Source organism: Microcaecilia unicolor, chromosome 2, assembly GCF_901765095.1.
Source record: "Microcaecilia unicolor chromosome 2, aMicUni1.1, whole genome shotgun sequence".
Classification (NCBI taxonomy): domain Eukaryota; kingdom Metazoa; phylum Chordata; class Amphibia; order Gymnophiona; family Siphonopidae; genus Microcaecilia; species Microcaecilia unicolor.
In genome coordinates, this window is record NC_044032.1 from 538,105,502 (window position 1) to 538,124,965 (window position 19,464).

At 43.9% G+C, this 19,464-nt stretch overlaps 1 protein-coding gene across 2 annotated transcripts in view; it reads left to right on the top strand.

Annotated features, from left to right (window-relative positions):
• Positions 1-19,464, top strand: part of WDR19 (WD repeat domain 19) — a 565,820-nt gene that overhangs the window by 361,488 nt on the left and 184,868 nt on the right. For both annotated transcript variants that reach the window (XM_030191304.1, XM_030191303.1), the window contains exons 26-27: positions 4,966-5,090; positions 15,807-15,919. In XM_030191304.1, the coding sequence (XP_030047164.1) occupies positions 4,966-5,090; positions 15,807-15,919 (238 nt within the window). The remainder of the gene's footprint in view (positions 1-4,965; positions 5,091-15,806; positions 15,920-19,464) is intronic.

Here is a 19,464-nt window from a genome sequence, read left to right on the forward strand (position 1 = left end):
AGAACATGAATATGTCACAGTGACCAGAGGCATTCCACTGCTAGTCACACTTTTACCATCTCCCAAGGCCCATGTGTGTGCTGCTGCATCCTATTTACCATAGGAAAGATTGAAGATACTGAAAGGTGAGAGATGGGATGAGGTAAGTATTCTCAGTGGAGGAGGGTAGTTAGTGGGGTCCCGCAGGGGTCTGTGCTGGGTCCGTTGCTTTTTAATGTATTTATAAATGACCTAGAGATGGGAATAACTAGTGAGGTAATTAAATTCGCCGATGACACAAAATTATTCAGGGTCGTCAAGTCGCAGGAGGAATGTGAACGATTACAGGAGGACCTTGCGAGACTGGGAGAATGGGCGTGCAAGTGGCAGATGAAGTTCAATGTTGACAAGTGCAAAGTGATGCATGTGGGTAAGAGGAACCCGAATTATAGCTACGTCTTGCAAGGTTCCGCGTTAGGAGTTACGGATCAAGAAAGGGATCTGGGTGTCGTCGTCGATGATACGCTGAAACCTTCTGCTCAGTGTGCTGCTGCGGCTAGGAAAGCGAATAGAATGTTGGGTGTTATTAGGAAGGGTATGGAGTCCAGGTGTGCGGATGTTATAATGCCGTTGTATCGCTCCATGGTGCGACCGCACCTGGAGTATTGTGTTCAGTACTGGTCTCCGTATCTCAAAAAAGATATAGTAGAATTGGAAAAGGTACAGTGAAGGGCGACGAAAATGATAGTGGGGATGGGACGACTTTCCTATGAAGAGAGGCTGAGAAGGCTAGGGCTTTTCAGCTTGGAGAAGAGACGGCTGAGGGGAGATATGATAGAAGTGTATAAAATAATGAGTGGAATGGATCGGGTGGATGTGAAGCGACTGTTCACGCTATCCAAAAATACTAGGACTAGAGGGCATGAGTTGAAGCTACAGTGTGGTAAATTTAAAACGAATCGGAGAAAATTTTTCTTCACCCAACGTGTAATTAGACTCTGGAATTCGTTGCCGGAGAACGTGATACGGGCGGTTAGCTTGACAGAGTTTAAAAAGGGGTTAGATAGATTCCTAAAGGACAAGTCCATAGACCGCTATTAAATGGACTTGGAAAAATTCCGCATTTTTAGGTATAACTTGTCTGGAATGTTTTTACGTTTGGGGAGCGTGCCAGGTGCCCTTGACCTGGATTGGCCACTGTCGGTGACAGGATGCTGGGCTAGATGGACCTTTGGTCTTTCCCAGTATGGCACTACTTATGTACTTAAGAAAGGAGATGGGTTGGAGTTTGAGAGAACAAACAGGAATGATGTGTGGGGTGTACACAGATAACTTCTGGGTTGTTATCAGAGAATCCTGACACTTAGGGCCAGATGCACTAAACTTTACGAGCCAATAACGAGCCATTAACGAGCAAGCAGTAAACCCTGGCATGCACTAAACACTTTTTTCCGAGACTGTAGCAGCTAACGAAAACGGAATGCAGATGAGCAAATTGTGTAGATACCCTATTGTAATGAGATGCACTAACCTTTTCCGATTGTCTTAACGCTGGAAAATCTAACGAGAGGTCTGTACCTCTCGTTGGGGCTGCGCGAGATTGGAAAAACTATTAAAATGTTAAAAAAAAAAACCTGGAAGTCTCTGAGCCAATCCCAGCGCATTTAGCTGAGCTAAACACGCTGTGATTGGCTCAGAGACTTCTCAGCTGAGTGAAGCACAGGCAAAAAGGACATTTTTATTATTCCGGGGTTGAATGATGTCCAAAAAAGAGCCTGCAGCATCGGAGCCTGTTTGATTTTTTTTTAATAAAGCTTCGCTTAAAACAAAAAAGTCCATTTTGTGCGTCCTCCCCCGCAATAATAAAAACGTCCTTTTTGCCCGTGCTTCACTCAGATGAGAGACTTGGAAGTAAGGGAGGGACATCCAAGCAAATAGAGCTGTGGCGAGTGGTTAGAGCACCGGTCTTGTAATCCAGAGGTGGTGGGTTCAAATCCCACTAATAGTTTTGTTAAAATTTGAGTAGTTATTTTCTCCCCGTTTTTATTTATTTATTTGAACATTTGTTATTCTGCCATTCATGAACCAACAACTTCCAAACTGCACTTGCTTGCTGTGAGTGAAATTCAGTCAACACATTAGCAGAAGGCCTGTGATTTTTTTAATAAAGCTTTGCTTAAAAAAAAACGTCCATTTTGTGCATCCTCCCCCGCAATAATAAAAACATATTATAAAGGCATATTTGGCATGCGCAGAGCAGCCAGCATAACGATTTGCTGCTCTGCACATGCTTGACCGGCCGATTCTCCGACTGTTTTAAGAAGGAATAAAGAATGCAAGTGAGCTACAACGAGTAGCTCATTTGCATTCCCTTTCTCTGATGCATAGCCGTTCTCTACCGATTCGCTATGGAATTCGGTACAGAATGGCTCTAATGACGACTTTAGTGCATCTTGGCCTTAGTATAAATTACCACAGAACTGGCCTCTGCCAAGTACCAGCTAAAGACAGTGTCAGATGAAAATGTTCCCTCTTTTCCCAAAATCCAAGTTCCAGTCACCAGATAATAAACACAACTAACTCCTCATCAGGGGTATAATGAAAATAAAGGGTGCTCTTTTATTTACAATAGCAGCAGAGCAGCATGGAAATTAAACAGCAGTGACTTTATCATGAGAACAGCACAAAGTGAACACACATCCCTCTATGGCTGTTAATTCAGCCTGTTTCTATAAATCCATCATGCTACAAAAAGGTACATGGCAAAACATACAACCTTGAATGGTGCAGACTTCTAGGAGATAGCAGAATGTTCCTCAGTCAGATCAGCAGACACAGATGCAGGCTACACTTCAGATGGAATCCAACAGCAACCACCCGATCTTAGTTTGCAGCCTCTCTTATACTGAAAAGAGACGAGCTGCAGCTGGGTGATGACATGCATACCTGTCCTTCCTGTCAATGCACAACAACATGTTTGGCTCACGTGTTATGGCTCTAAGGGCCACAATATTGTCCCACTGGCATCATATTGAAGAGCACTTTAACTACAAGGTCAGTGCTTCAGGTAAACAAGACATGCCACCAAGTTCGGAACAATAGGTTTGGAACCTTCCAAGGCTGCTTCAGAGAACCAAAACATTACATTACATTCAAAACAGAACTATTCTGAGTAGAGGGTGCACCATTCATAGCCTCAACATCTTCTTGCACTCTGCTTCTCCAGCCATTATGTTGGCTCAGTTACCAAGGCTCTGAGCAGCAAGGAAAGATGAAATTGGCCAAAATCTGCAATTTTAAAGTTCAGGTTTAAAAGCTGAACAGCACCATGTACCATATAGCATTGCACATACTACTACTATTACTACTATTTAACATTTCTAAAGCGCTACCAGGGTTATGCAGCGCTGTACAATCTAACAAAGAAGGACAGTCCCTGCTCAAAGGAGCTTACAATCTAAAGGACAAAAAAATGCAGTCAATCAAATTGGGGGCAGTCTAGATTTCCTGGATAGAGGTACAATGGTTAGGTGCCGAAAGCGACATTGAAGAGGTGGGCTTTGAGCAAGGATTTGAAGATGGGCAGGGAGGGTGCTTGGCGTATGGGCTCAGGGAGTTTATTCCAAGCATAGGGTGAGGCGAGGCAGAAAGGGCAGAGCCTGGAGTTGGCAGTGGTGGAGAAGGGTACTGAGAAGAGGGATTTGTCCTGTGAGCGGAGGTTACGGGTAGGAGCGTAAGGGGAGATGAGGGTAGAGAGGTACTGAGGGGCTGCAGATTGAGTGCATTTGTAGGTTAGTAGGAGAAGCTTCAACTGTATGTGGTACCTGATCGGAAGCCAGTGAAGTGACTTGGAGAGGGGTGATATGTAGGTGCATTTTGTCCCCACAGATAGGTGGGGAGGAAGAGAGAGACTGAGAATGGAAGGCTGATGGGTGTGTGTTTTGGTAGAGAAAGATGGTGGGATAGAAGCAAATAAGTAGCTGTAGAGCTGGGAAAAAGAAGAGAAGTAAAAAGCTGGAGAGCAAGAGATATGGAGTGAAAGGATTGAGAGCCAGTGAAGAACACAGAGGGGTCAATGAAAGAAAAGAAAATGGAAGAGTGGGGAATTATAGAGATGAAGGGCAAAAGATGAGCGAGGGAGATTAGAGGAGGAGAGGTAAAACACTGGAGAAGAAAGATAGAAACAAGACAGAATAGGGTGAAGGGATTTGATATACTGCCTTTCCGTGGTACCGTCAAAGCGGTGTGGGCTCACAATCTAAGGAACAAATGGACATAGAAATGAGCAAGTGTAAAGGATGACTAAGAAACAAATTTAGAAATCAGAACCTTAAACAAATTAGAGAAAAACAGATTTTATATCCAGTTTGTATTGAAATATGATTTCCTGATGTTTTTAGTTATTTAATATTCCAGATAGTACAGATAGTACTTCTTAATCATGCTAGACCTATTTTCTGCATCTATTATATATTCCTAAAATGCAACATACTGTTTGTGTATTTTTGTATTGTGGGTACCCCCCCCCCCCCCCCCAAGGGAATGGTGCCTGATCTTTGCCATTCCCCCTTTGCTCAGCTTTCCTTCCTATAGGATTCTGTCTCTCGGGGCTTTCAAATCCCCTCCCCTTTGTTGAATACCAGTGCAGGTTTATCTTCCCACCAGGGTTCTAGTCTCGTTCTGCTTTTCTACTAGGGTATGTGTGTGTTGAGGGGAGGCACAATCAGTCTTACCACAATGTATATATGTTTTTGTTTAGTATTGTGTTTTTTTCTTACTTTTCCTAGTATTTGGATTTGTACCTTAGTTGGGAAAGGCAGGTTCTAAGCCTTAAATTAATGTATTTGCAGAAGGAAGCAGATTGAGCAGATTACATGTGCCTTGCAGTCTTTATCTACCACTATATTCTGTGTGTTTGCTTTTTAAAATTTCTTAACAATGTCTTCAGCTTTAAGTGTACTCATTTATACAATTTATTATATTTAGGTTTTTTCTACGTTTGGGAGATTACGGTTCTGCCATCCAGTTTCTGGTCATGTCAAAATGTAACGATGAAGCTTTCCAGTTGGCCCAGCAGCACAATCAGATGGAAATCTATGCAGATATTATAGGTATGTACTGAAGGAACATATGCTGTATGCTAGAACATAGTAACATAGTAGATGACGGCAGAAAAAGACCTGCATGGTCCATCCAGTCTGCCCAACAAGACAAACATATGTGAATACCTTACCTTGATTTGTACCTGCCTTATTCAGGGCACAGACCGTACAAGTCTGCCCAGCAGTACTTCCCGCCTCCCAACCACCAGTCCCGCCTCCCATCACCGGCTCTGGCACAGACTGTATAAGTCTGCCCTCCACTATCCTCGCCTCCCAACCACCAACCCCTCTTCCCCCCACCTAATTTCGGCTAAGCTATTGAGGATCCATTCCTTCTGCACAGGATTCCTTTATGCATATTCCACGCATGTTTGAATTCCGTTACCGTTTTCACCTCCACCACCTCCCGCGGGAGGGCATTCCAAGCATCTACCACCCTCTCTGTGAAAAAATACTTCCTGACATCTTTCCTGAGGCTGCCCCCCATCAACCTCATTTCATGTCCTCTCGTTCTATCGCCTTCCCATCTCCGGAAAAGATTTGTTTGCGGATTAATACCTTTCAAATATTTGAACGTCTGTATCATATCACCCCTGTTCCTCCTTTCCTCCAGGGTATACATGTTCAGGTCAGCAAGTCTCTCTTCATACGTCTTGGAACGCAAATCCCGTACCATAGAAGAACATGATTTACTAAAAAGCCAATAGTGCAATATCTTCCTTCATGTGCACAGACCTGGTTGTAAAATCCCAAGTTAAACTGGTCATGGTGTAATGTTAATGTAAGTAAACCATGGTTTTCCCAGATGCAGAGGGTAATTTTCAAAGCTTTTTACATGGGTTGAAAGCCCTGTTAAAAACTATCACACTCCTCTGAACAACATAGGGGGAAAAGCAGAGAGAGAGAGGTCAGGGAGGGGAACATACATACATTTGACCCCGTCACATGTGACCATCCCTACTTTCAAAACCTCATACGGGGGTTTTCTTTTGAAAATTTGTTTTCAGTTTTGTGTCGTATTGAAAAATTGCCCCCATAGCAAACATGTAAGCGGTGCAAAGAAAAGCTACGAGAATGGTATGGGATTTGCGTTACAAGACGTATGAGGAGAGACTTGCAGACCTGAACATGTATACCCTGGAGGAAAGAAGAAACAGGGGTGATATAATACAGACGTTCAAATATTTGAAAGGTATTAATCTGCAAACGAACCTTTTCCGGAGAGGGGAAGGTGGTAGAACGAGAGGACATGAAATGAGATTGAAGGGGGGCAGACTCAAGAAAAATGTCAGGAAGTATTTTTTCACGGAGAGAGTGGTGGATGCTTGGAATGCCCTCCCGCGGGAGGTGGTGGAGAGGAAAATGGTAACGGAATTCAAACATGCGTGGGATAAACATAAAGGAATCCTCCTCAGAAAGAAGGGACCCCCAGAAGCTTAGCCAGCGGTGGGAGGCAGGGCTGGTGGTTGGGAGGTGGGGATAGTGCTGGGCAGACTTATACGGTCTGTGCCAGAGCCAGTGGTGGGAGGCAGGGGCGGGTGGTATGGGTGGGGATAGTGCTGGGCAGACTTATACGGTCTGTGCCCTGAAAAAGACGGGTACAAATCAAGGTAAGGTATACACAAAAAATGACACGTGAGTTTATCTTGTTGGGCAGACTGGGTGGACCGTGCAGGTCTTTTTCTGCCGTCATCATCATCTACTATATATAGTCCTTATAAGTGGGTGATGTCATCTGAGAGTTCAACACAGAGAAAAATTCAGAAGGCTCTCAAAGTTGCCAGAGCATTATAGATCATTGAACTGTGTACACGCAAAACTTCCTACATCTGCTTTATTGCACAGGGCCACCTCAGAGCCTGGAGGTCTTGTCTTTTGTCCACAATGAGGGAAACTGCTTTTGAGTTTTCAGCTCTCTTGTGTTTTGTTTTGTTTTGTTTTGTTTTTAGCAGAGGTTGCCTTTTTTTCAACTGTTTTAGCTCCTAGTTAAGAATTTTTGTTGAATTCTAAGTTTTTTAAATAGTTAGCACAACTACAGCCTGTACTATCTTCAAACAGCATTGAATGGTATATTTTTCAGCATTGAGTCATGATATTGGTGCATTATTTTTCGAAGGAGAAGTAGGCCATTGTATTCTCACAGCTAAGTGACGTTATCCGATGAAGCCCGGTGTGGGCACTGACTAACGATACTAACTTAGAACTTTCTAGCAGCGTCCCACCGCACATGCACTGGTGCCTTCCTTCCCGACGTGCAAGCGTGGGTTCTTCAGTCTTCATTTTTCCGTGGAGCAGGGAGGACATGTCGTTGTGTTCTCCTCGCAGTGCATATTTTGTCTTTCATTTGCAGTACCTTCCTGTGTGTTTTTTTTTTTTCTGTTTTTCAACATTTTTCATTTTTTCCTTATTTTATTTTATTTTATTTTATTTCCCTTTAATTTTTGTAGTTTTTCTCAACACTTAAAGTTGTTTTTCATTTTGTGAGTAGCTAGGCCGTTTAGGCCAGAGCACCAACATCAGTTTGAACACTGCCCCTTTTTACTGTTCACAATTGAGGAGTTTAATTTGGCCACAATTCTTTTCTCAATATCCCAGAAGACCCCCAGTGACTTCAGTGTAATCAGGTGATTTCCATGACAGACCCTCCTACCTTCCCTTGGAGTTATATTCTTTAGCTTTTATGTTTCAACATTTTATTGGAGAAGCAACTTATTATACACAACCAATCAACTCGATACACAGTAAGAATGTACAGCAGTTGTGAAACTGATGGGGGGGCCCTTGTTCTTGTGGCCCCCCTTCTAAAGTTTAACACAACCTTACAGCCAGTGTATCCATGTCAACCAGAACATATAAGGGCATTGACAGAGTGCATTGACCATTACTAACAAGAATTATGTTCATTAATTGTACAATATGGTGCTCTGTCCGCCTGCTTTTATCTTCCTTCCTCTCCCTATTCCCTTCCCTCCCCCTTCTCAAGCCCCCTTCCCCCTCCCTACAGTATTCTCCAACCTCCCTACCCCCCTCTCATATATTCCATAGATCCATATAGTCCCCTTCCCTCCTCCCTTGTGCCAACCTTTGCTGGAGAGAGGGCCTTTGTACCCTATTGGGTTCCACGACAGGTTTATAGTAAATTGAGGAGCAGGCTCCGACCACATGGGCTAAGCTCCTGTAGATATTGACTCCAAATTAGCAGAAAGTGTTTTTTCCTTTTTGGATTCCCTTTTGCCTCCCTAGCTTCCCACGTGACTAGCTCATATACTTGATTCCGCCATTGCCAATACGCAGGCGGGTCTGGGGATATCCATCTTTGCAGGATGGTCTTGCGAGCCAGTAAACATATCTTACGGCACCAAATCCTAGCGCCCTCCTTCTGTGTTGTGAAGTCGGACTGTGTGATAGCACATAATGATCCCATGTCCCCCCCACTGGTGTCTGTACCGTTTTAGTCATGAACCTCTGAATTTGCCTACAAAAGGCTCGTACTCCCGGGCAACCCCAGAAGGCATGGAATAAAGTGTGAACCCCATTGGCACATTTGACACATTTCACATCTCTTGTCGTGTTCATGTGCCCCCATTGTTGACCTGACATGTAAGCCCTCATAGTCACTTTGTAGCCACACTCTCTCAGCCTTTCATCTACGGTGAGTATCGGAATACACCTCAGCGTTACCCCAATGTCCCACCTTTCCAAGTTCCCTCCTGACTCTTGTTCCCACTTATGTTTGATATATCTTAAGTTTTTCGTGGGGGGGGGGGGGGGGGGGGGTTTCTCCAATGCTCTATATAGGGTTGACACTCATTCCCACAGCCTCTAGATTTTGAAAGAAGCTTCGGATATGATTTCTGAGTTTCAATCGTAACGCAGTTTGGTTTAGGTTTAGGATGTAGTGCTTAACTTGAGCATACGCGAAACGGTCTCCCCATGCGTTCCCTATCTTGTCTTGTAGCTCTTCAAATTTTATGAGTTCCCCTTCCCTTCCAAGTAGATGCTCCACCTTAAGGATTCCTTGCATCTCCCATCTGAGAAACGTGGGATTACTCTGCCCAGGTTCAAAATTCGGGTTTCCTCTGAGTGTTAAAAGTTCTGATATTTCTGGCATTCCCCCCAGGGTTTTAGCCAACATCTTCCATGCCATGCGCATTGGCTGCAACAGACTACAACGCCTAAGTTGTGCCGGAAGTTGGCCTTGTTCTAGGTGTAACAGGGTAATAGTATCGTAAGGGGCGAAATATTCACGTTCCATCTCCAGTGGTGTAAATGTGTTTGATTGGCCCACCCAATCTCCTATATGTCTGAGTAGACAGGCCTGATTGTACAAAGCCAGATCCGGCAGTCCCAGCATCCCCCTCCCCCCCCCCCCCCCCCCCCCCCGATTCCATCCCCCCGTCATCATTCTAGCCTGTATTTTAGGTTTCTTTTTCGCCCAACAAAATCTGCCAGAGGCCTTAGTGATTTGCACTATGTCCTTGCGTCTCAGGCGTAGGGGAAGCATCTGCATTAGGTACAGCCATTTTGGAAAGATCACCATTTGTATTAAGTTTATCCTACCCCTCAAAGATAACGGGAGTCCCTCCCATCTATCTAACTGTCTTCTTGTCCCTTCTAGCAAGGTAGTTATGTTTAGTTCATGCAGCTTCTCTAGTTCCGTAGTCAATTTGATCCCTAGGTATTTGAATGATTCCTCCGCCCAACTCAAAGGAAAGGTATGACCCCACACGTTTCTCACTGCCTCCGAAGAGGCTAATGCCTCTGATTTAGTCAGATTCAGGCTTAATCCTGCATAATCTCCGTATTCTTGTAATATTTCCATTAGCGCCTGGAAGGATGTCCGTGGTTCTGTTATTAACACTAGGAGATAATCTGCAAAAGCTGCTATTTTGAATTCGGCCCTACCCACTTGCACTCCTTGTATCGTCGGGCTAGACATTTATGTCCCGGATCAGCAGGTCGAGCGATAAGACGAATAGCAAAGGGGATAACTGGCACCCTTGTCGGGTTCCCCGGTGTATTAGGAACTCTGCCCCGTGCTTTTGGTTTAAAGTAAAGAGCCCGTACAGCTGATAAGAACCTGCCATCAAACCCATATTTATCTAACGTGGAGAACAAGAATGTCCAGTGTACCTTGTCAAAAGCCTTTTCGGCATCAAAACTTATGAGTAGAGAGGGCGTATCACTATATTTCCTCCTCTCTAGAGCCCCTATAATCTTCCTAAAGTTTTTGGCTATAACTCTGCCTTCTACGAATCCAGTTTGTGCTGTGTGTATTAGCTTCGGCAATACTTTTTCATGCGGTTAGCCATTATGTTTGCAAATAATTTGATTTCCACGTTTAAAAGTGAGATTGGGCGGTATGACTCTGGGTTCTGTGGGTCCCTGCCCTTTTTTGGTAGCACCACTATCTGTGCGAGCGACAAGCCTTCTGATAGTCGTTCTGTATCCACTATTCTATTAAAATACTTGGTTAGAGTCGGGGCGATGCTTTCACCTAACGTTTTGTAAAATTCTATACGCAGACCATCTGGGCCGGGCGCCTTGAGCAACTTCCCTTGTTTTATTCCCAAGAGCACCTCCTCCACCATAATTGGTTGGTTTAATTTATCTTTGTCCCGTTGACCAAGGGACGGTAGATCTGAATTGCCCAAGTACACGGACTCCGGCAGTCCCTGCTCTCTAGGGTTCGCATATAGTTTACTATAGAATTTGGCAAAGGCCTCACATATCTGTTCCGCTGTGCGTTCCACCGTCCCTCGTTCCCCCCGTATTTGCAAGACCTGTCTCTTGTTCTCTTTTGGAGTGGCTAACCTCGCCAGCAGGCGCTCTGCTTTATTACCAAATCTATGTAACTGAAATTTGTAATATAGTTGGGATTTAGACGCCCGCTGATGCAGCAGCATATTTAATGCGGCCTGGGTTTCTAAAAGACTGGCACAGTGAATTTCCGCGTGTGTTTGTCCATAAGCTTTTCGGGCTTTGCATATTAACGAACTTAACCTTAGAATTTCTCTGTTTCGTGCCTTCTTAACGTGATGATAATAACTAATTATATCGACCCTTAACACTGCCTTTGCTGCATCCCAGAATAGGAACGAGTCCCCTATATGTTGTTTATTCAGTTTTTCGTAGTCCTCCCAGCATACCTTTAGTTTTGCTTTAAATGTTTCATCCCCAGCCAGTTCTAGCGGAAATTGCCATGAGCCTCCCGTAGGTTTCTTTGATCCCAGTTCCCAATCGAGTCATACCCAGGCATGGTCCGAGATGGTATATGGCCCTATGTGCGCATCTCTTACCCTCCCAAACATAGTTTCTGACATGAGTATGTAATCTATTCTCGCCTGGGACGCGTGTGCCCTGGCATGATGGGTGTAATCCCGTTCGGTCAGATGCAGCACTCTCCACACGTCTATTAAGTCTAGCATCTTCCCTAACCTTTTCAGGCCCTTGTCGGATGCCACTGTGTCGCTCCTCTGACCTTGCGAGCTATCTATCGAGGTGTCCCAAACTGTATTAAAGTCTCCTCCCACCAGCACGTGTTCCCCCTAATAAGAGAGCAGATGGCGTATCACTCGATTGTAAAATTGCCTATCGTATTGATTGGGGGCATACAAGTTACATAGTAAAAACCTTTGACCTGAGATCTCTATTTCCACTAAGACATATCTGCTCCCAGTATCTACTGTGAAGGGGCGGACCATTGCGGCTACCCCTTTACGAATTAGCACCGCCACCCCTCCTTTTTTCCCTTGTGCTCCCGCCCATTCCTCAACCCACCATTTCTTTAATTTTGCATGTTCCTCTTGACTGAGGTGTGTTTCTTGCAACAATGCGATGTCAATTTTGTTTCTCTGTAGGTGTTGTAAGATTTTTGATCTCTTTATTGGTGAGTTAATCCCTCCCACGTTCCAAGTAACTAGCCTAACCATAGTCTATCGGCAATCTATTTCGCTTGTGTGTCTCTCTCTGGTCAATTATTCTTCTCAGGGAGGCACCCCAGCCTATAATCCCCCAAGTTCGTCTCCTCTGTCCTTCTCAACTCCTCCCCATTGTTCGGTCCTCTCCCCAGCATATGGGATGGTCTACCCCTTTCTTCTCCCTCCCCTCCCTTTCCTTGTTCTGTCTCTCTCCCCCCCCCCTTCCTCTCCCCTCCCTTCCTGCCCCTCCCCCCTGACCCAATTCCCCTGTTCCTTAATTCCCAAGTTGGGAACTGATCACGTTTACCGCCTCCCGCCCTCTCCCCCCCCCCCCCCCCCCATTTCCACTCAACACCTCAACAACCAAACAACCGTATTACTTATGTTACGTTGATCCCCATCATTCCTCATTCACAGATCTCCTTTTACAGTCATTCCTCTTCTACCATATCTATTTCCATCAAATGTATCCCCCATATCCAGACATCCATTCCCCCCACATTCATCATCCACAATAAAGTGCCTTTATACTTTAACTTAACCCTGGTCTTTAAGGACTCCTTTTAACTGTGGTCCTCTGAGTCTTGTTCTCCAAAAATGTCCATCCGCAGCCATGCTGCTCACAATCAGATACCTGGGGGTCTGCCTCTCTGCGCATATCTGCTCTTGCGGTTTTTCAAATCTGAGTCTTTCCGCCTGCCTGGATCCTTCCCCCACCACTCAATGTTAACAGAACATTCCAAACTTTAACAATTCCTTGGGAGCCTGTAAACATCCCAAGGCCTATCAATATCACAGTCAGTTTGGCCCTCTTCACAGATCAACCAAACTAATCAGAGCTGAAGCAGCTTGGGTCCAAAAAAGATGTCCCCTCTTGATGGTAATAACAGAGCAAGTACCTCAGTCTCTCCTCCATCTTATGGCGGCGTATCTTTCCCGGTTCTTTCCGTGGCTTCTACCTCAATCTGGGTCACGAACTTTTTCGCCTCCTCCACCACATCGAATGTACGTGTTGATCCCTTGTACATGATCTTCAACAACGCTGGATAGAGCAAATTGAATCTGATCTTCATATTGAATAGTGCAGTACAGACCGGGGAAAAAGCGCATCGTTTCCCAGCCACTCCGGCCGAGTAATCCTGGAAACATAAGATTGTTTTCTGTTCATATCTTAAGACATCTTCTTTCCTTGAGGCTTGTAGAATAAATTGTTTATGCGTAAAATTCAGCATCCTCATGATGATCACTCTGGGTTTGTTACCATTGTCCGGGCGGGGGCCATGCCGGTGTGCTCTCTCAATGCGCAGAGGGCCCATGCTAGCTGGAAAGGCCACTCTCGCCGTGAGCCAGCGCTCTAATGCCTCAATTAGGTCTCTACCGTCCATAGTCTCCAGAAGCCCCACCAAATGCAAGTTATTGCATCTAGAGCGATTCTCTAAATCTTCAACTTTTTGTTCCAGCGCCTCAATTTGTTTTTTAAAAGTTTTGTGCTCATCTTCCACTTCTTGCAGCCGGTCTTCCACGGCGTTTGTTCTCAACTGACACGCCACACGTTCTCTCACTAAGTCCTCCATGCTTGAGTGTAATTTTTCTAGCTTTGCGTCGATAGGGTTTAGCCGCCTTTCCAGCAGCTCCTCTAGTACGGTGGACATCTCTGCCGTTATCTCCGCCACCCACGCGGAGGAGACCGATGTTCCAGCTGCACTCGGGGAGGACGCCATTTTGGGGTCTGTCGATTTCTGGCAGAGCTTATCTTTTTGGGACGCTTTCGCTGCCATTTCCTGCTCCAGCTCTTCGTGGTCCACTCGCAGCGTTGTAGTCCCTATTCCGGTGCTGATTCTAAGTCTCTGTGGGTCCGTTAATGGCCCGATTCTGTGGGGAGAGAGAAGCGGAGTCGGAGAGCTCTTCACCCACGTCTGCTCTCTGGCATGGCGTCACGTGACCTCCCTATTCTTTAGCTTTTTAACATGACTGAGGAGCCCACACTTGCTCGTTGGGCAAGAAGTCGCCAGCACATGCGTGGTGGAACCCTGCTAGGAAGTTCTAAATTAGTGTTCCTAGTCAGCATCTGCATCGGGCTCCGTCAGATGATGTCACCTAGCTATGAGAATACTTGGCCTGCTCTCCTCGGAGAACATCTGCTACAGGTGAATAACTTTGCTTTTTGTCCATTGTCTCAGAAGCAGAAGACTGTCAACGGTTTCTCAAAATGCTGTCAATGTGCCAGGACAATATTAGTCAGCAATACCCATGTATTGTGCTTGGCTTGCTGCATAATCTAATATGACATTTCTAGCAGTGTCATCTGTCAGAAGAATGATGCCTAGGAGTTTCATGGCCTTCATGAGCAGAAGGAGATGCTATTCAGTTCCACCAGGTCAGGCCCAAATATATTGACATCAGAGACATTCATCCCTTTAAGGCCCATGAGCTATACCTGACTCTGGGAGTGTATTGACTTTGAGGAGACATTGATCCACCCTTAAGGCATGAGGTAGAGTCTAGTCAGAGATGCTGGATATCCTCAAACTTCTTAGCTCCTCCTCCTGCCAAGGAAAGTGTAACATTGCCTGTTCACAGCATTCTTCAGAATGTGCAGATGAGAATGTGGGGGACCCTCCTCTCTAAGTACCATGTTACTACTACTACTACTATTACTACTACTATTTAGCATTTCTATAGTGATACAAGGCGTACACAGCGCTGCACAAACATAGAAGAAAGACAGTCCCTGCTCAAACAGATTACAATCTAATAGACAAAAAATAAAGTAAGCAAATCAATTAATGTGTACAGGAAGGAGGAGAGGAGGGTAGGTGGAGGCGAGTGGTTGTGAGTCAAAAGCAATGTTAAAGAGGTGGGCTTTCAGTCTAGATTTAAAGGTTGAAAAGAAGGCTTACAGAAAGCATTTAACTTAATTCATATATTCAGTACCAGTATCCATATAGATGGTAGTGCTAAATAAAGGGATAGTTTCCTATTGTGCAGTCCTAAACTAAAACTATCAATTAACTATTTAGTAGATGAATATCGCTGCTAATCAGATAATTCTTGTTTACCTTCACCCCCACACTTCTTCTGGTGAGGTGAAGTGTGGGGAGAAAGGTCTGAAGGAAGGTGGGAAGGGAAATATTGTACGTGACGCTGAAGGAGGGGAAATTGAGAAAATAAGCAAATAGGGGTTCATGATAGAGGCACACAAATGTATGGTTGTCGAGAGCTTAATATAGTGTTAATGCAACCTTGCCCAGACCTGAATCCATTAGAAAATGTGTGTTGAGTCTTGATTTATTTCAAACCACAGACAAGATAGCTTGTAAGAGTTTGAGCTATTCTACCAAGTAAAATGGGTAAAAGCTGCATCATGTCACTGTATAAAGTTAGACAATTATCCTAAATGACTCATGACTGTTAGTCAAGGGATGGTTTCTTAATGGGAAAATTATCAATACGGGCAACCATTGCAATAGGTTATTTTACCACTAACTTGTTCTGTTTTAGCACAGGTCCCATTTTAAGAAGTAAGACCTAGTTACTAATAACATATCTTGTTGGCAGCCCATGTTGATAACTTTCTTCCTGTTGTCATTACTGTTTGAGTATTTGTATAATTGCTTTATCTCATTGAAAGTGCGTATGTTGTGTAGGTCAGTTATGTAGCATTTTTATCCAACTAGTTTTATGAATTGTTAATAAATCCAGAAGAGCTAAATTAATTTTGAAGAGATTACAATGAAGTGAGAAACATGTCTACCACTTGTGTTAGATGTCTTCTTCTTTGTGAAACATTTTTCATTTGTTTCAGGTTCTGAGAATACCAGCAATGAGGATTATCAGAGTATTGCATTATATTTTGAAGCAGAAAAGAAACATTTTCAGGCTGGCAAGTTCTTTTTGCTGTGTGGTCAGCATGCACGGGTGAGCAGAAGTACTCAACTCTAGTAAATTGGATTTTGGAGAAGATACTAAATAAGACCTTGGGTTGTAGAACTAGACTTGTAGAAATATACTCATAGGAGCAAAAATCCTTTGTACTTACTGTGGATGGTGAGATTATTATTTTTTTTAATCATGGCTACTGGCCACTAGATTTCTGAGCTAGCAAAATGTGTTGATCATAAAATTGCCTGGTATTTGGATTGCTCGGTTACAGTTCTCAAGTTTTTCTTTATCGTGTACACAATCAATGTGGAGAGTTTTATGAAAAATTTGAGAACGCTACTAAATTCTATAGCGCCCTAAAAATAAGGTCATTTTAGAAGCATCTGTACTGGTAAATAGATGCATTAATGTGCAGATTGGCTACACACGTAAAACAGCATTCTGAAAGCTACAATTTACATGTCTAGACCCCATGGTGCAAAGATTTCAAAGGAGCATGATTTGAGTAGAATTAATATTTTTTAAACTTTATTGAATTTGCACCATAAATTCCAAGCAAAATACTTGAAAACAGAAAAAATATAGTTGAAACACAGTAACAGTTCCAAAAAGAGAAAATTCCAAAAGAAACACAATATATATCATAGGGAAAACTATATATCATTATTTAGGAGGAGGAGGAACAGGAAAAGAATCCATGGATTTTGAGAACTCCACAGAGAATGAAAGAAAACAAAAGAAATCGAGAAAAGAATACCTCTGTTTGAAGCAATAGGAACTACAAAGCCGCATGGTACTACTACTACTACTACTTAACATTTCTAAAGCGCTACTAGGGTTACGCAGCGCTGTACAATTTAACATGGAAGGACAGTCCCTGCTCAAGGAGCTTACAATCTAAAAAGACAGGTGTACAATCTAAAGACAAGTGTAGAGTCCGTCTGGTAGGTAATACTATATTTCATGAGAGGTTAGAGAGGTCTGGTTTTACCTTTAATAAAACTCTTCAATTGTGCTGGTTCAAGTAAAGTAAAAAATTTTCACAGCATATACAAAGAAATTGAAGGAAACAACTAGTCCCTAGGGCCAAAATGTGGGGTCACAAGGCTAAGAAAGCCTTGTGGCAGAGCTGGTAGTTGGGTGGCGGGGCTAGTGCTGGGCAGACTTATACGGTCTGTGCTGGGGCTGGTGGTTGGGAGGCGGGACTAGTGCTGTGCAGACTTATACGGTCTGTGCCGGGGCTGGTGGTTGGGCGGCGGGGATAGTGCTGGGCAGACTTATACGGTCTGTGCCAGAGCTGGTGGTGGGAGGCGGGACTGGTAGTTGGGAGGCGGGGATAGTGCTGGGCAGACTTATAGGGTCTGTGCCAGAGCTGGTGGTGGGAGGCAGGACTGGTAGTTGGGAGGCGAGGATAGTGCTGGGCAGACTTATAGGGTCTGTGCCAGAGCTGGTGGTTGGGAGGCGGGGTTGGTGGTTGGGAGGTGGGAGGTGGGGATAGGGCTGGCCAGACTTATACGGTCTGTGCACTGAAGAGGACAGTACAAATAAAAAAAGTAGCACATATGAATTTATCTTCTTGGGCAGACTGGATGGACCGTGCAGGTCTTTTTCTGCCGTCATCTACTATGTTTACTATGTTTATCTACATGGCCCTGGATAAATTAGGAAATATATGGTAGCCCAAGAACAGTGTTTCACAGTGTCAGAAATAAAGTCTCAAGATCCAATTTTTGTGTGGCTGAAGGGCAAAAGTCATAGGGTCATAGTCAAATTCCATATGTTGATGTCTTCCACCGTGCTGGCATTCAGATTTTATATAATATGCCCTAGATAGGGGGGGCCGTCTTGGAGAATCTGTAAAACTTCATCAAAATATTTTTTTACTGTATTTAACGGCACAACCAAAGTTGACCTAGAAAAATTCACAAATCTTAGATTCAGACGTCTCATCTGATCTTCCAGTGCTTCCAGTTTGCAATGGATTACAGTCTTATCCTTAACGAAGGCTACAAGTTGTTGTTCAAACTCAAGCGACCACCAAAACACCTTAGTTCTTTATTAACTGAAAACTTGTCCAAATAATCTGATAGAGATTTTCTGTCCTGCCTATTACTGCTATCACATATTACAATGCTGACCTCAGCAGCCCGAAAACAGCAGGCATGTTTAAGACTTTCTTGGTACTTACACATTAATTCCTGGAGACTGCCATGACACCTTCCCCTAAAGCATGGGCCAGGTTGCTGCCAGTTTCTTCCAAACCAAGGATGCTACCACTAATGCCACCCTGCTGAACAAGTGGGAGTATGCCATCCAAAACCACTCTTCTCTCATGGCGCTCTGGGAGTATTTCACTTTTGGGTTTCAGAAGGTAGTTTGCTGTTCCAGACTGAATGAATAATCAGCCTCTGCTGACAGCTCAAGCTCTCCAGAGCAACATGCCTCCTTCAGAGCAATTTTCTCCTCTCTGGGAATCACAGAAGAGTCCAACATTTGCTGATCAAAAGGAAAAGAACCACCAACCTTAGTGGTAAATGTATGAGCCCTGCCTTTGTGTTTCCCAACTGGTAAACTCCCAAGTCCCGAGAACGTTTTGGAGCTTGCAGTGCTGCGTGTGATCCTCTCACCATATTGTCTTCTTCCCCCCTCCCAAGAACATTTATATGTGCATTCCTCATCTTACAATAGGAATACACATAAAGGAATATCTTCAAAAAAAACCATCCAATTCAACTTTGGGACGTCCTGCTCATAACACCCCCCCCCCCCCCAAAAAAAAAGTCCATCTCAGTTATTTTCCTAAAAGATCCCAATACAGTTTAAAGCATCAACTTGTTTGACTGTGGAGGTGTTTATTTCCTAGGGAACAGTGTCAGTATGCTGCTGCTGGTCTGCTTCCAGAGTTGATATCTGCAGACGCCTCCACATTCAAACAAGTTGACACTTTAAATTTTAGCAGCTTATTTGTCTTTTTGAGGAAGGTGTGCCAAAACAGGGTGCTCTGTTGGACAGAGCAGAGAAATTTAGATAATTTAGCTTTAATTGATTTGGTAAGACATGTATGAAAACCCTATTTAAGAGCATCTTTCATTACTAAATCTGACTAGTGGTAGGCAGTGTTAAAAATTTTGGTTTCACAGGATTTATTGTTTTTAAACACAATAATTTAGAAATACTATTCATTCACAGTTGATGCACTAGGGGAGAAGGTTAATGATGTTAGAGCCGGTATGATCAGCCAACCACAAATGGCACATTCCTAAATTGCTGCTCTTTGAACCATGGGATTGGTTCTTTTAACTGCATCGCTGCTCTCACTAACAAAAATTATTAAATTGAATCCAGTGAACCTATTATCGGATTCACTAGATTCTGTCTGAGGAGTAGCCTAGTGGTTAATAGAATGTACGTTAAACCAAGGAACCCAGGTTCAAATCCCATTTTAACGGAGTTGTTAGACATGAAAATGGTAACAGAATTAAAAAATGCATGGGATAAACACAAAGGAATCCTGTATAGAAGGTATGGAACCAAACAAGCGTAGTGGTGATTAGATGGCAGCACCAGTAATTGGAAAGCAA